At 34.1% G+C, this 16,962-nt stretch overlaps 1 protein-coding gene across 9 annotated transcripts in view; it reads left to right on the top strand.

The window, feature by feature from the left end:
- Positions 1 to 16,962, top strand: part of KANSL1L (KAT8 regulatory NSL complex subunit 1 like) — a 125,902-nt gene that overhangs the window by 56,237 nt on the left and 52,703 nt on the right. For all 9 annotated transcript variants that reach the window (XM_027566351.1, XM_027566345.1, XM_027566328.1 and 6 more), the window contains 2 exons: positions 2,886 to 3,083; positions 4,756 to 4,877. In XM_027566351.1, the coding sequence (XP_027422152.1) occupies positions 2,886 to 3,083; positions 4,756 to 4,877 (320 nt within the window). The remainder of the gene's footprint in view (positions 1 to 2,885; positions 3,084 to 4,755; positions 4,878 to 16,962) is intronic.

The following is a 16,962-nucleotide window of genomic DNA, read 5'->3' as shown; positions in this document are numbered from 1 at the left end:
GGCTAGAGTACTGGAGTGGGTTGGCCTGGTTGGTTCTAACCAATTTTTGTCTTGTCCTATGGGTGTATCGTTCTTTGAAAGGTGGTGCACTGCCCCCTTCCCTCCTGTTACACTGAGGCAATTGTTTATATTTTCATATTATTTCATCTCTAATGAGGAATCTGGGAGTGGAAGTGGGGATCTCTCTAGTGTTATTATCAGGAGTGGTTGTCATCTCTGAGCAACTGATTTGCTTTCATCTTATGCTAGAGTTTTCACTTGTCTCAGTTAACCCAATTTATCCTTATAAAAAACTTTTGTGTTTTTTATTCACCTTATTTCATCTATCATTAGACTGTTTTCCTGATTTTTTAAAAAAAATTCAGATTAATTGAGTTATGATCAGCAAACATTGTAAAATAACCATCATGGTGACCCAACACATATATCTTTTCCTGATTTTTAAGAACAGAAACTTATTTCTGCAATACCTCCAGCGGATTTAATCTTCTTTACTTTCTTCTCTGTTCTTGGTTATGGCAGAGAAAAATTGTGGGCCATTCTTATGTTATGAGAGTTTTGTCAGGGCAACAGTTTAAGAGAACAAAATGGATTATGAAGTTGGCTATGAGTGATTCCCTTGCTGAATTTTTTAAATGTTTTTCTTAATTCAATCAACGATAGCAGGCCTTCTACTTAAAAAAAGGTAGTATTTTAAAGGTTTGGAAATTGGACTTTTGAAATTCAGAATCAATTTTCCCCTAGAAACAATATTGTAAGTAGGGATAATAAAATCATGGTAATTCACAGCAGCCTGGCCCATAATATAAACTGTAATAAAAACAAATGAAATTATAAATCATATAGTGAAAACTTATATTTCTTTTGTATACAAGTACTTGTGAAAAACCTGCTAGAGACTTGTACAAATTTTGGGTAGATATTTCAGATACTTTCAAGCACTTTTGAGTTTGATGATACTATGTCTGTCAAATCTAATTTAATTTTTAAAATATCAAGTAAAACAGAAGCCACTTTTAAATACATTTCTTGAGATTTCTAGAGAGCCATATTTGTACGTTCTATAAAAATAGTCATTGAAGTAGGATCAACAGTTGGACTCCCTTATCTTTATAAAAGTTACTAGTGCTGTTAAAGTATAGTTTAAGAAATGTTACTTTTACTAAGCATCATTTGTAATATATTACTATAAAATACTAAAGTGGATACTTAATACAGTATCTGAATATGTTAATTCTAAAGTGGTATATTCTCTCAACTATAGTGTAAACTAAAATTATTGATATATAACATATAATCTATAGGTAGTTTCCACCCTATGTATAGCACTTATACATGATATAAGCTAGCCATGGCAATTTAATTTATCCCATCTTGAAATACTATACACTTGTATAATTGTTTTAGTCTGTTTTTGATTTCAATAATATATTTTAGCCACATTAGGCATTTAATACCTTTGCAACTAGCCAATAGGAACTTACTGACATTTTGCCAGAAAAATAGTAATATACACATATGCACACAATATACACACACACACTTAAATGTTTCATAATAATATGTATTATTTGCAGGGGCAAGTGTAATAAAAGGGATAGGAAGGGAAGAAATACTATGGTGAGAACTATGAAACCATTCAAATGACACATGTGCACTCCTTTTTCCCCTTTCTCTCATTTCTTTGTTACTTCTAAGGGACCTAAGGATAAGGACAGTTGGAGTGAAGATGATAGGAAATGGGGGAGAAAATTCAGCAAGCCAGTTGAGTAGTATGTGTGTGTATGAATGGTAGGCAGGGAGAACAGAGGCAGCTAGATCCCTACTCATTTCTCCAGTTACTTACATTTCAGAAAATACCCCTTAAAGTTGAAAACTTGTGTCTATATTATTAATCCATCTACTCTGCAAGCAAAGAGAACTTGATTAGTTTAGAGAGTACTTTTTCTCAATAGTACAGTCCAATCCATGGTTGCTGGCTGGCCACAACAGTGTTGGGGTTCTTTAGAATGCTCTGAAAGGAGTTAATATAAAGTTAGCTTATTGTTTGGATGTTTGTAAGTTTGATATTTTAATTTATGAAATTTGTTGTTGTTCAGTCACTCAGTCTTGTCCGACTCTGCGACCCCATGGACTGCAGCACTCCAGGTTTCCTGTCTTCACTATCTCCTGGAGTTTGCTCAAACTCATGTCCATTGAGTCGGTAATGCCATCCACCATCTCATCCTCTGTTGCCACCTTCTCCTCCTGCCCTCAATCTTTCCCAGCATCAGGGTCTTTTCCAATGAATTGGCTCTTTGCATCAGGTGGCCAAAGTATTGGAACTTCAGCATCATTCCTTCCAACTTTTTCTTTATTCTGAATGTATCATGCTTTTAATGCTAATAACTAAAACCAATAAGAAAGGCAATTGCTTGTATATAATTTATGACAGTACTTTACAAGGCTAATCCATCAAACATATACATGTTATTTTAGTTTAGATCAGTGACTTTTTTTACAGAGTTAAACTAGTACTTCTGTCCAAGTTTGATGCATGAAAACAGGGCACTCAAAGCTGGTGCACTGGGACAGCCCTGAGGGATGGGATGGGGAGGCAGGTGCGGGTGGGTTCAGGATGGGGGACACATGTACACCCATGGCTGATTCATATCAATGTATGGCAAAACCACTACAATATTGTAAAGTAATTAGCCTCCAGTTAAAATAAATAAATAAATTTAAAAAATGTTAACACTTCAAAAAAAAAAAAAGAGTACTTCCAACTGTCTATTTTCTGATTTCTAGGGAATAATAAAAAGCATGGTTCACATGCATTGTAACATTTAAGTTCTTCCAGCAATCAATTTGTTTTCATTGCAACTCTTTAATTGCTGTTTGTCTAGGGGATAGTGATCCTAGAAGAATGTCGACTTCCAAAAGACATATTGAAAAAGCAAGTACAATTTGCAGACCATCCAGCTTCCTTAAACACTTCTGGGACTCCCCAGATTCCTCAAGAGAGTCAAGATCCTTTACCAGAACAAGATTTCGAAATGTCACCAAGTAGCCCTACACTACTTCTTCGCAATATAGAAAAACAGGTAATGTGAGGTATGAGTGGACTTTGAGTGGACTTTGTAAACTGTTCTACTTAAATATGTTTCTTAAGAATATCATTAAATATGTTTCTTAAGAATATCAATTTCTTAAGACATTGATTATTGAAGTTGGTCATTTGACATTAAGTACAATTAAAATATTTAGTATATCTAGTCTAATAGTGATATAATTAACGTTATTTAAATATAATATGTCAAGCATTGGCACATAGCAATAGGGTGATCAACTCATTATACTAGGGTTGGAAAATCTTGTTTTCTAACAAAATTGCTCATCATTAAACTTTTTTCATGGGGAAAGAACTGGGGTACCACTTAATAGATCTGAGTGGGGTATTTGATTGACTTACTGATAGACGATTTTAGTGAAAGATAACATTGGAATATGGATTATTTCATTAAAAAGTGATTGTGGAAATAGTCTTAATAGATCTTTGATAAATTATTTTGATTCCAAAACTTTTTCTGGTATTTAAATCCTCTTATGAATAACTCATAAATATTCAAAATAAAAAATTTTGTCTTGGAAGATGAATATATACCAACATAATTAGCAGTGGTTTTCTCTGTGAAATATTATTACAGGTTATTTTTCTTTTCATTTTTGAAACCTCTTCATACTTTCCCTTTTTTCTGTAATGAACTATAGTAGATTACATGTGTAATGAAAAAGGTGTCACTCTTTTGTAGAAATGTACTGTTTCCATTGATATGGCTTATGCATATTATAATTGTTATATGTGATTGTTTTGAGAATAATTAATATTTATTATATATTACAAATACATTACATGTAAATTTGGGATAAGAATGAATGAAAATTTGGGGTATCTGAAAAAACTGGTATATTCAAATTAGGAAAAAATTTGAGAAGGAAGCCTAAGCTTGAATTCTAGCTCTATTTATTTTCCTTTTAAATTTATTTTTAATTTGAGGATAATTGCTTTATAATATTGTGTTGATTTCTGTCATACAACATGAATCAGCCATAAGTGTGTGTGTGTGTATGTGTGTGTATATATATATCTCCCCTTTCTCTTGAACCTCTTTCCCCCCCGTCCCATCCCGTCCCTTGTAGGTTGTCACAGAGCACCAGGTTGTCCTAGCTCCACATCATACCAATTTTATAATCCTTGATTGAGCTGCTTAATCTATCTTTTCTTCAGCTTCCTCATCTGTAATTGATTTTAATAATAGTAGTATCAGTAGTTTTTAATATTATCTACTTTGCAGGTTAGTGGTAAAGATAGCAATATTCTATGTTTAGTGCTTAATATAGTGCCTGGCATATAGTTGGCAATTAATAAATTATAGCTATGAGTTTGTTTTTATTAATTTGGCTACCTCAAAGGAGATATTTTATAGATGGTATCAGCTGAATTTTTAGAATTTTTAGTGTTTTAGAAGATAGGATGAGTAGACAAAGGAACTGAGCAAAAACGGATATGGAAAAAGAGGAGCACTTAAAAATGTAGATTTATTTATAATAAATGGAAAAATTAGTAACGGTATAAATTGTCTTTATAGAGTAAAATATGTACTAAAACAAACATTTACTTGTTTCATGAGAGGTTAAACTTTAATAGGCACTAAAGGTCTGAGATTTAACCATATTTCTTGTAGCAACAGTAAAAGGTTTACTATTTTCTTGCAGAGTGCACAGTTGACTGAAATCATCAACAGTTTGATTGCTCCTCTCAACTTGTCCCCTACATCATCACCCCTCTCTTCTAAATCGTGTAGCCATAAATGTCTGGCTAACGGCATTTCCAGGAGGTAGGTGTCAGTGAGTTAGTTTTACTTCTCAGTTTGGCTTTGCTTATTTTATTTTGTTTTGATCTTTTAAGTACTGTAACTTCTTTTTTTTTCTTAAGCATTATTAGAGTACAATCAATAAACCATGGATGCATTTTTAGATAACATCAAACTTTTATAACTAAGGGAACTGTAAACCTGAGAATGAGGAAGAAAGCTTTCCGGGAAGTTTTGTAATGTTTCTTAAAAAGAAAAACAGTGATATGATGTGCTTCAGTAGTACTGCCATATTTAATATGCCTTCCATTTTGTACATTTTATAGTCTTCAGCTCCCTACTGCCGTTGCAATTCATTTTAGTAAAAGATCCTATATATAGTTTGGGCATGGAAGGCTGATTGGTAGATACCATCCATAAAATTGAGCTTAAGTTTTACTCATTTTGTAAATGAGTCATTCTGTAGCTCAGCTTTTGTAAGATAAATTTTTTACTAAATGTAGTTAATATAGTAATTCCTACAATCCTTAGCAATTTATTATGTCATGTTAGCAAAAAATATAGATACTATGAATCCTCTTTTGGGAACAGCATTTGTTTCCTTTATTTTGCTTACTTTTCTCTTTTAAGCTTTCATTTTAAAGATAAATTACAATTAAAAAGCTACTAGAATATTATTTTGTGCATCTCATTTTTTTCAAATAAAATTGTAATGTGGGCTTCTTTGCCTTAAGTACCATAAAGAATTAAGTGTAATTTAGTACTGGAAATATTTGTATTAATAATTATATATGGTTTATTATTAAATTAAAAATAACAAGAAAGGAAAATTTATACCACAATGAAAATTATGCTAAGTAGCTATCAGATTCTTAATGAGACTAGTGGATGTAAACTAAGTCCTAAAAATGCTGTTATTTTTATTTCTAATTTATTGTTTTGAAAGTAATTTTTAATACTTTTACAGTTTTGTTTGTGCAGGCTCATTTTTACATTATTCTATTATGGAAACAGTAATTCTGTTGGTTTTACTTTTATTTTTGTTGACTTTATATTCAATCCTGGTATCACTGATGATTCTCCTGAAAGTAAAGATTCTAATATGTTCTAATAGATAATTATAATATCTTCATTTATGAGGACGTTTCCTCATTAAAAAAGTCATAATTATAAGTTGAGCCACTAAGCACCATCAAATTGTGATTTGGGGCTAAGTCAATTTTAGATTATATTTTGTTTACCTAAGTAGGCCTTATGCTATTATACTCACGTGGGTGTGGTATGTATGTGTATGTGTGTACTAATTTTCATCTTAATGTACTTGCATATATTTTTGATCATTTATTCACAAAGTATTTATTGCTTAACTGTTGCTGTATGCCCTATAGTTAAAGTCCTAGGAACACAATGATTAAGAAGACAAAATCTTCACTTGTAAATAGCTTAAACAGTTTAGTAGGTTAAACATGTAATTGTTTAAAATACCATATAATAATAGTGGAATTGTGTGGAGTTGTTTGAATATTTGGTTTTAATAGCTGTCATAGTTGAAAAACGTACCTCATAAAAATATACAAATCCAAATGAAAGAAATGTAACATTGGCTGTGTTTACCAAATCATGATACTTTTTCAGTCCTGTCTTTATATAGTCAAAGGTCCTTATTGAAATCAGTTAGTAATTGCCATCTTTCTTGATGTTAAGTAGTTGTTCCTACAAACTAATTTGAAAGATTATTTCTGAAAGTTTGTAACAGGTTGAAAACCTAAAATTATTTGATAGATTTAAGAGCAGGTAAAATTTTGCTCTCCAGCATTTTGAAGTGTGCTGATATATATGTTTTAATTAATTTTATTTTCACTAATGTGTTTATTTTTGACAACAATGAACACTTTTTTCCAAATATTTTATACATGAATTTTTTGCACTTATTTTCACATTTCCTATCAAAATGTTATATTCCCTTGAAGGAAAGATTGTAATAGTTATTTTCTAACATTTGCTAGAAAATGTAACACAGCTCCCTTTCATCAACTCAGAGAAGATGAGAGAATTTAGAATGTTGAGTTTTTTAAATGCCTAATTTATCTTTAATAAGTCTTGTTACCAGATAACAGTAAACTGCTATATGAAACAAATGATTTGGGGAATACTCCAGATTCATAAAAAATTTTTGTAAAAATTCTATTTATGATAGTATATACTATAATATATTAACCAGGAACATAGAAACTAGAATATATTACAGATAAGAAAATAATAACACCGAAAGAAAATTTTGAGGATATGTTGTCATTGTGTTAGATACCAAAGAGAGGTACTAAAAAATATCTCTTGGTTTTATCAGTTGAGACTTTAGCAAGAATATGTAGTGTGGCATGACAGAAATAAGAGTTGACTATGAATGGAATGGGAGGTGAAATAGAGAGGAGTCCAGACTGTATTTTCAAGGGTGCTGACTGTAAAGGCTGAAATAAAATGAATACACAAAGTCAAGGAAGGTGTTTTTGTTTTTAAGATGGAAGAAATGTAAGCATCTTTATTAAAATAAAGAGAAGAGAAAGAGCCGCAGATGGGAAATGTAGAGGTACATACCACAAAGTTATGGAGGAACCTTATGGCAGGAGAAAGTAATGTAAAATAATTTAACAGATTATTTTACATTGCTCATATTTAAGAGTATTATCAAAGCTTTTAAAAATTAATCAAATATGTAATTTCACATTATAGTAATATATGGAAAAGTTTTAATAAGAGATATTGATATTGAAGCAATGTAAAATTTATTTTTTGTGGAGCTTCTGACTCTGGGAGTAAAATGTCAAATGAAAGTGAAAGTCGCATGTTCGACTCTTTACAACCCCAAGGAATTCTCCAGGCCAGAATACTGGAGTGAATAGCCTTTCCCTTCACCAGGGGATCTTCCCAATCCAGGGATCGAACCCAGGTCTCCCGCATTGCAGGCGATTCTTTACCAGCTAAGCCACAAAGGAAGCCCATGTCAAGTGAGGCCTAGTTTTATTTCTTATATCTTTCTGTTTTTCCAATATTCTTGTTATTTTTTTCCTTTATATGTAGTTTAATAGGAACAAAACATCTTTTAAACTCAGAGATTTTCAAGAGTAAGGGCTTGCCCTGTTTAATGTTATTCACTTTATGTATTAAAGTAAATGTGAAGGTAAGAAAATTCATTTGAGTAAGAATTTAAAAATTCTGGTAAAGTGTACATACCATAAAATTTACCATTTAATCATTTTTAAGTTTTAGGAGCATTAAGTAATTCACATTTTTGTCAATAGTCTCCATCATCCATCTCCAGAACTTTTTCATCTTCCTAAACTAAAACTCTATCTATTAAATAATACCTCCACATTCTTCCTTCTTCCTGGTTCTTAGCAACCGCCATTCTATTTTATATCTCTATGAGGCTGACTATGCTAGGTATTTTATATAAATGTAGTTTTTGTCCTTTTGTGATTGCCTTGCTTCACTTTGCATAATGTTGTCAAGGTTCATCCATATTGTAGCATATGTCATCATTCTCTTTTTAAGGGAATAAAATTCTACTTTATGTATGAACATTGTTTTAAACTTTAAATCAGTTTATTGACATAGTAACACAACACACTTGCCTCTCTGACACCCCCATGCCCCTCACCCAGCATATTGATAGATGTCTCCCGCTTCCTCCTCCCTGAAACAGGCTATTTAGTGAAACAGGGTAGGCCACTTCTACGTCCCCAGTGTCACACCTAAGCTCTGTGGAGCAAGGTCTCAGGCACTGCTCAGAACCTGTTAGGGAGAGAGCGGGCAGTTAGGCCTGTACTCAGCCAGGCAGTCATCCAGTCTCTAAGAACAGATTCCCCTACAACACTCAGGCTCTGAGTTGCTATTTTGTTTACCCATTGATCTTTGGATGAATATTTGGGTTGCTTCCACCTTTTGGCTAGTGTGAATAATGCTTCTGTGAACAGGGGTATACAAATATCTGTTGAGGTCCCAGCGTTTTATTATTTGCATATGTACCCAGAAGGGGAATTGGTGGATTGAATAACAGGTTTATTTTTCAATTGTTTACATTGTAAATGAGAAATTATTGAATGCTGTTAACAACATTTCTAAACCACAAGTTAAAAAAATAAGCAAGAGCCCAGAAAAGTAAACAAGGCACAGCAGTCTACTTTGTCTGAGACCAAATTTTGACAAAATATCAAGTTGAGGATTTGGTAGCTTTGTGTGGAAAGAGAGAAAGCTAGATCCAGAAAAATCGAGTGACGTTTTAATAGCTTGGGTTAGAGGATGATAAATCAGAGCCCATGGCCTTGCCTATATATATATATATGTATATATATTGTTTTGTATACATATATATATTGTAAATATATATTTTTATATGTAAATATATGTATATATATTATTTTTCATATTCTTTGCTGCATATCAGAAGCACAACATTGAGCATAGCACCAAGGAAAATAGCAAACCTGCTTTGAAATAATGTGAACATTATAGGGATTTGACATGGATTTTCAGTCCAAATTTCCATCTGTGAGTCATCAAGGAATCCCTAGTTTAAAATGATTTTAGAATGTATGACACTACAAAATAGGTGCAAAGTCAAATGCAGATTCTCTCTAGGGGAAGGTACCTTCTTTCTTCAGTCAGTTCAGTTCAGTCACTCAGTCGTGTCCCAATTCTTTGTGACCTCATGGACTGCAGCAAGCAAGGCCTCCCTGTCCATCACCAACTCCTGGAGTTTACTCAAACTCATGTCCATTGAGTCGGTGATGCCATCCAATCATCTCATCCTCTGTCATCTCCTTCTCCTGCCTTCAGTGTTTCCCAGCATCAGGGTCATTTCCAGTGAGTCAGTTCTTCACATCAGGTGGCCAAAGTATTGGAATTTCAGCTTCAGGATCAGTCTTTCCAGTGAATATTCAGGACTGATTTCCTTTAGGATGGACTGGTTGGATCTCCTTGCAGTCCAAGGGATTCTCAACAGTCTTCAACACTACAGCTCAAAAGCATCAATTCTTCAGTGCTCAGCTTTCTTTATAGTCCACCTCTCACATCCGTACATAACTACAGGAAAAACCATAGCTTTGACTAGACGGTCCTTTGTTGGCAAAGTAATATCTCTGCTTTTTAATATGCTGTCTACATTGGTCATCGGAGAAAGCAATGGCACCCCAGTCCAGTACTCTGCCTGGAAAATCCCATGGATGGAGGAGCCTGGTAGGCTGCAGTCCATGGAGTCGCCAAGAGTTGGACACGACTGAGTGACTTCATTTTCACTTTTCACTTTCATGCATTGGAGAAGGAAATGGCAACCCACTCCAGTGTTCTTGCCTGGAGAATCCCAGGGACGGGAGAGCCTGGTGGGCTGCCGTGTATGGGGTCGCACAGAGTCGGACGCGACTGAAGCGATGCACCAGCAGCAGCAGCTACATTGGTCATAACTTTCCTTCAAAGGAGCAAGAATCTTTTAATTTCATGGCTGTAGTCACCATCTGCAGTGATTTTGGAGCCCCCCAAAATAAAGTCTGTCACTGTTTCCCCATCTATTTGCCATGAAGTGATGAGACCAGATGCCATGATATTAGTTTTCCGAATGTTGAGCTTTAAGCCAACTTTTTCACTCATCTCTTTCATTTTCATCAAGAGGCTCTTTAGTTCTTCTTCACTTTCTGCCATAAGGGTGGTGTCATCTGCATATCTGAGGTTATTGATATTTCTCCCTGCAATCTTGATTCCAGCTTGTGCTTCATCCAGCCCAGCGTTTCTCATGATGTACTCTGCATAGAAGTTAAATAAGCAGGGTGACAATATACAGCCTTGATGTACTCCTTTTCCTATTTGGAACCAGTCTGTAGTTCCATGTCCAGTTCTAACTGTTGTTTCCTAACCTGCATACAGATTTCTCAAGAGGCAGGTAAGGTGGTCTGGTATTCCCATCTCTTTCAGAATTTTCCACAGTTTGTTGTGGTTCACACAGTCAAAGGCTTTGGCATAGTCAATAAAACAGAAGTAGATTTTTTCAGGAACTCACTTGCTTTTTTGATGATCCAGGAGATGTTGGCAATTTGATCTCTGGTTTCTCTGCCTTTTCTAAATCCAGCTTAATCATCTGTACCCTCACGGTTCACATACTGTTGAAACCTGGCTTGGAGAATTTTGAGCATTACTTTACTAGCATGTGAGATGAGTGCAATTTTGTGGTAGTTTGAGCATTCTTTGGCATTGCCTTTCTTTGGGATTAGAATGAAAACTGACCTTTCCAGTCCTTTGGCCACTGCTGAGTTTTCCAAATTTGCTGGTGTATTGAGTGCAGCACTTTCACAGCATCATCTTTTAGGATTTGAAATAGCTTAACTGGAATTCCATCTCCACTATCTTTGTTTGTAGTGATGCTTTCTAAGACCCACTTGACTTCACATTCCAGGATGTCTGGCTCTAGGTGAGTGATCCCACCATCATGATTATCAGGATGGTGAAAATTTGTTTATAGTTCTTTTGTGTATTCTTGCCGCCTCTTCTGCTTCTGTTAGGTCCATACCATTTCTGTCCTTTATCGAGCCCATCTTTGCATGAAATGTTCCCTTGGTATCTCTAATTTTCTTGAAGAGATCTCTAGTCTTTCTCATTCTATTGTTTTCCTCTATTTCTTTTCATTGATCACTAAGGAACACTTTCTTATCTCTGCTTGGTATTCTTTGGAGCTCTGCATTCAAATGGCTATATCTTTCCTTTTCTCCTTTGCCTTTTGCTTCTCTTCTACTCACAGCTATTTGTAAGGCCTCCTCAGACAACCACTTTGCCTTTTTGCATTTCTTTTCCTTGGGGATGGTCTTGCTGCCTGTCTCCTGTACAGTGTCACGAACCTCCGTCCATAGTTGTTCAGGCACTCTGTCTATCAGATCTAATCCCTTGAATGTATTTGTCACTTGCACTGTATAATTGTATGGGATTTGATTTAGGTCATACCTGAATAGTCTAGTGGTTGTCCCTACTTACTTCAGTTTAAGTCTGAATTTGGCAATAATGAGTTCATGATCTGAGCCACAGTCAGCTCCTAGTCTTATTTTTGCTGATTGTATAGAACTTCTCCATCTTTGGCTGCAAAGAATATAATCAATCTGATTAGGGCCAGGAGATCCTTAGAAATCATTTTTTGAGGGCAGTGATCAGCACAGTCAAATATAAAATATAGTCAAGCACAAGGACCCAGGACAATAAGGTAAGGAAAATGAGAAAGTAACAGCAAAAACATGCTTTCCTGGTGGCTTAGTGGTAAAGAATCTTCCTGCCGATGCAAGAGACACAGATTCAATCCTTGGTTCGGAAATACCCCATGGCAAAGAAAATGGCAATCTGCTTCAGTATTCTTGCCTGGAGAACCCCGTGGACAGAGGAGCCTGGTGTGCTGCAGTCCACGGCATTGCAAAGAGTTGGACTCAACTTAGCGCGTGAGCAACAATAGCTGTAAACCTCATAGGCCAGCTATTACCGAAGACACTGGTCACATAGGTACCTGGAGTCACTGAGGTACCATCTATTTTTGTCATATCTCTTGGGAAGGTAAAATGTTGCTGAATTGTTTTTGGTCTACCTAATTTGCTTGGTACTCTGTAATTAAACCAAGTACTCTTAAATTGAGGATAAACACACTATTGGGTTTTTTTCTCTTATTATGTTTTATTTTCATATTACACTAGGAAAACATACCTTCTCAAAAGACTGCCTCGGGACATGTAATCTCCTTTCTCCCCCCTAAAAGATTTAAACTTTTGTTTATTCTTAATTATAGTGGCTTTTAATTTAGTGGTTTGTGGGGAACTTGAGATTATGGAAGTACATATATACTTTTTTCATGTACTTTTTGTTTTCAACATTTTGTGACCTTGGGCAAGTCAGTTAATTTCTTTACATTGCATTTCTTTAATTCTAAATTTACTGGGATACAAATATTTTCTAAAGTAGTTTCTAGTGCTAATAGTGTTCAATCAAATGTTTATTTGTAAAGAATTCCATTTATTCAAACAAATGAAAAATAAAAACAGAAAGGTCTCAATACAGCTTAAAATGTATATCTCTTTGTAACATCATTATTGTTCTTTGCTTTGGATGTTTTATGTTAGCTTGTATCTAGAGATTTAGTGAATAAAGAGAAATTACTCAACACATTTTATTACCTTTAAAGCATAATATAAAATTTATTATGGCAAGAAGTACCCAAGACAATAGGAGGAATGATGATCCTCCTCAAGTGTCAAAAACTTTCGAATAAGCCATTTGGTAAGAACTAAGTCAAATTTATTACACATTGCCTTTCTTGGATGATTCTCATCTTAGTTTTTCTTTGATAACTCAGGCTCATCCCTGTGTCCACATCCTCACAGACTATCAATATTAATAATTGTATATCAATGAAAGAATTCACTTAATAGTTAGCAAATACATACCGAGTGATACAGGGTGCCAGGCATTGGATTGGCTTGGGTTGTGATGTTGAACAAAACCAGGTGTGGTCTCTGACCTTATGGTATAGAGTCTAACTGGGTAAAAATGGTATCAGCTGAAGAACCACGCAAATAAATGTGTAATTGAAAATCCTGGGACTTCCCTGGTGGTCTAGTGACAAAGATTCCATGCTCTCCGTGCAGGGGCCTGGTTCAGTCCCTGGTCAGGCAGCTAGATCCCCCACACCGCAACTGAAAGATTCTGTGTGCCACAACTAAGACCTGGCGCAGGCAAATAAATACATAAATAAACATTTTAAAAGTAAATACTAAAAAAAAAAATATCCTGGTGGGACTCCCTTGGCAGTCTAGCGGATGGAAGTCCATGCTTCCAAGGCAGAGAGCTCAGATATATCCCTGGTCAGGGAACTAAGATCCCACATGCCACAGACAAAATGTGAAGAAAAATTTTAAATAAAAAAATAAAATTAAAATCCTGGTCAAGTGCTATGAAGAAAACTCATTGCATTGTTAAATAGTTCTGAAATTAGATGGGTCTGAGATCAGTCCCAACTGTAGAACTTGGTAGCATTGTGATTTTAGGCAACTTTCTAAATCACAGTTAAAATGCAAATAGTTTGCTTGCTGGGTTATTGTGAGGATCAAATGAGAGAAGTGTGATATAATTTTACTCTTGTTTTTTACTCGTTTATTATCTACCTTCCTGGATGAGAATGTAAGCTCCGTGACAGTAGGAATTTTTCTGGTCTGTCTTCTTAACTGCTATTTTCTTGACATCTACATCAGAGTCATAACATGGGCATGAATAAATACTTTTTGAATGAATGAAATGTCTTTTAGGATTTCTTACAGGTAATCAGCATTCCCCCCAAAATATTTTGTACTTATTTGCTTTTTCTCTGTCATAGTCGGATTGATATGTTGTTAATCTCATGCTGCCTCCTGCAGTTCTGCTTCCTCTCATCTAATTTAACTCTGGATTAGAAAATCAGATAAATAAAGTCAGAATGGTAGAAGTACCTGTCCTCTGATAAGAGATTCTGAAGTAAAAGATAAGGCCTCTCTCTTAATACTAACAGGAGTGAGCTTTCATCCATGGACTCATTGAGATCTTTTTTGGTTATTTAAAAGGCGTTTGCAGTTTCAGCTGTATTCTGTATACTTGGACTTACTAGATAAGTAGACTCGTCAGTGCTTCTAATAAAGCATTCTCATTCTAGCTTTATATCACATCATATCATATATATATATATATACACACACACACACATATAGTTAGTTAGTTAGTTAGGTTTAAGAAACTAAAAAAGTTTGGTTACCTATTCTGTGTTGTTATTTTTAGTGGACCACATAGAACTTAATGTTTGATACAATTTTTTCTAAGTATTTAAGGTAATTTTTATAATACCCTAATGATCTGTTCTTATGTCTAAAGTAAATTCACTTGGTTAATTCAGGGCAGCTGTTTTGCCCACTTTTTATTCATTGATTCCCAACCCCTATCTTTTAGTTAATTGCAGCATCTCCCAGAAGTCCGAATTATTTTCTTAGCTTTATTAATCTTGGCAGCAGGGTTTAAGATGAGTCACCAGGAAAGACTGAAAAGACTGAATCTTCAAACAAATGAAGCATTACATTTTATCATCATAGAGATAGTTATTTGTTTTTAGATCTCATACTCTAAAATGAAGATATAATGTTGTAAGTACATCTTCATTTACCCCATGGGGTATTATCTCTGGGAAAGTGAATTTCTACTTGAAATAATGTCTAGAATTTTTGTTGTTGTTGTTTTGCTTTAATGGGTCCCAGAATATGATATGAAATTAAATTCTAATGAATCATTATCATGCTATTTATTTCCACAAATGATAATTATCTCACAAAATGTAATGATCCTTTCTAATTGGGCATCATAATTGAAAAACTGCAGCTGAACTGATAAACTAATCACATATAAAGTAGTTCTCTTACCTTCATAATATTTTCAATAGTCACTTCTCAGTTAATGAGAAAACATTGTTAGCAAATTCTAGGCTGAAGTTTTCAAACATAATTTTGAGTTTCTGTGACATTAAATATTGTATCAGCTAGATGTACAATATCAATAAGGAAATAAAATGTCTCCTGATGTGTTTTTAAAGTAATACCAATAGGATTTATTTTCTTTTGTAAAAACTCTACTTTTCCCTTTTAACCTCTATTAATATAAGTCTTAAACTTAATGTTATAGAAAATGTTTAAATCATGATACAACCACTGGAAGACATGTCATGTAACTATTAAAAAAATGATCTGTATTAAAAAAGATGTGGTCATATAGGAATGTACTTCCTTTAGAATGTTAAGTGGAAAAAATCAGGATACCAAAAGCATTGTGATACCATGGTGTCACAAAGAGTCAGACACGGCTTACCAATTGAACAGCAACAGCCTTAGACCCTCATAGGGGTATGATTTTATAGGGGAAGAAAAAGAGACTTAAAGGAAAAAAATCAAAATTTTTTCCTAATGCTATATTTGGGTTTAGATGCAAGGATTTTAAAAAATATTTTAGAATTTTTCAGATTTTTTCTCTTTGCAAATTTTCCTTTAAAATGAAAAAAAAAATAGTGAAATATTAGAAAGTCTCAATTTCAAACTATATTCCATATGTCAGAAAAACAACTCACAGATTATACTGAAGAATCTGAGCTATACTCCCAAACTATAGGTTAGTTAGAAATGTTTGATAGATTTTATGTCCCTGATAGCTCAGTTGGTAAAGAATCGGCCTGCAATGTGGGATACCTGGGTTTGGTCCTGGAGTTGGGAAGATCCCCTGGAGAAGGGAAAGGCTACCCACTCCAGTATTCTGGCCTAGAGAATTCCATGGATTGTATAGTCCATGGGATTGCAAAGAGTCGGACACGACTGAGCCACTTGCACTTCACGTTCAGAAAAAATATAGTTCTCATATAGGCTTCCTAGTCTTCTTGCCTTTATACTCTAAAAAGTCCTCTTGAAATTAAGAGCCAGAGGGTGGGAATGGCAGATGGCTCTACAATATTTGATCTCTTTTCCTCTCAAGCTTTATTATGTAAAACTTGAACATATAGAAAGCATAGAAAAGTAAATCAGCTTATTCCTAGCTTAAATAGTTATCAATATTTTGCTACTCACTTCAACTATTTCTCTTCCTGATATATTTTTTTCCTATGAACTTAAATAAATTTTATTGATATTTTAACTATAAAGACTTTCATTTATTTCTTTGATAAACTTTTTTTCAACATACCCACCATGTTGTTATCACCTGCTAATTTTTTATTATTCTTTTAATATTTTAGTCATAATTTATCACTATCATAAAATTCTCTATCCATATTCATATTTTGCCAGTTGTCTCAAAGTCATCTTTTTATGGACAATTTATTAGAATCAGGACCCAAACAAAATCTGTATTACATTTGGTAGTTATGTCTCCTAAGTCTCTTATTCTCAAATAGCCACTTTAAAATGTATTATAAGTTCCTAATGCCAAAAAGACTGAAATTATAGATGACATTTTAGTGTTCTTATAAAATTAATATAAGTTCATTGTACAATAACTTAAAAATTCAAGAGCTATCTAGAAGAAAGTGGAAATC

This window comes from Bos indicus x Bos taurus, chromosome 2 (assembly GCF_003369695.1).
Source record: "Bos indicus x Bos taurus breed Angus x Brahman F1 hybrid chromosome 2, Bos_hybrid_MaternalHap_v2.0, whole genome shotgun sequence".
NCBI lineage: Eukaryota > Metazoa > Chordata > Mammalia > Artiodactyla > Bovidae > Bos > Bos indicus x Bos taurus.
Note: the sequence above shows the minus strand (reverse complement) of the source record. Positions and strands in the feature narration are given on the sequence as shown.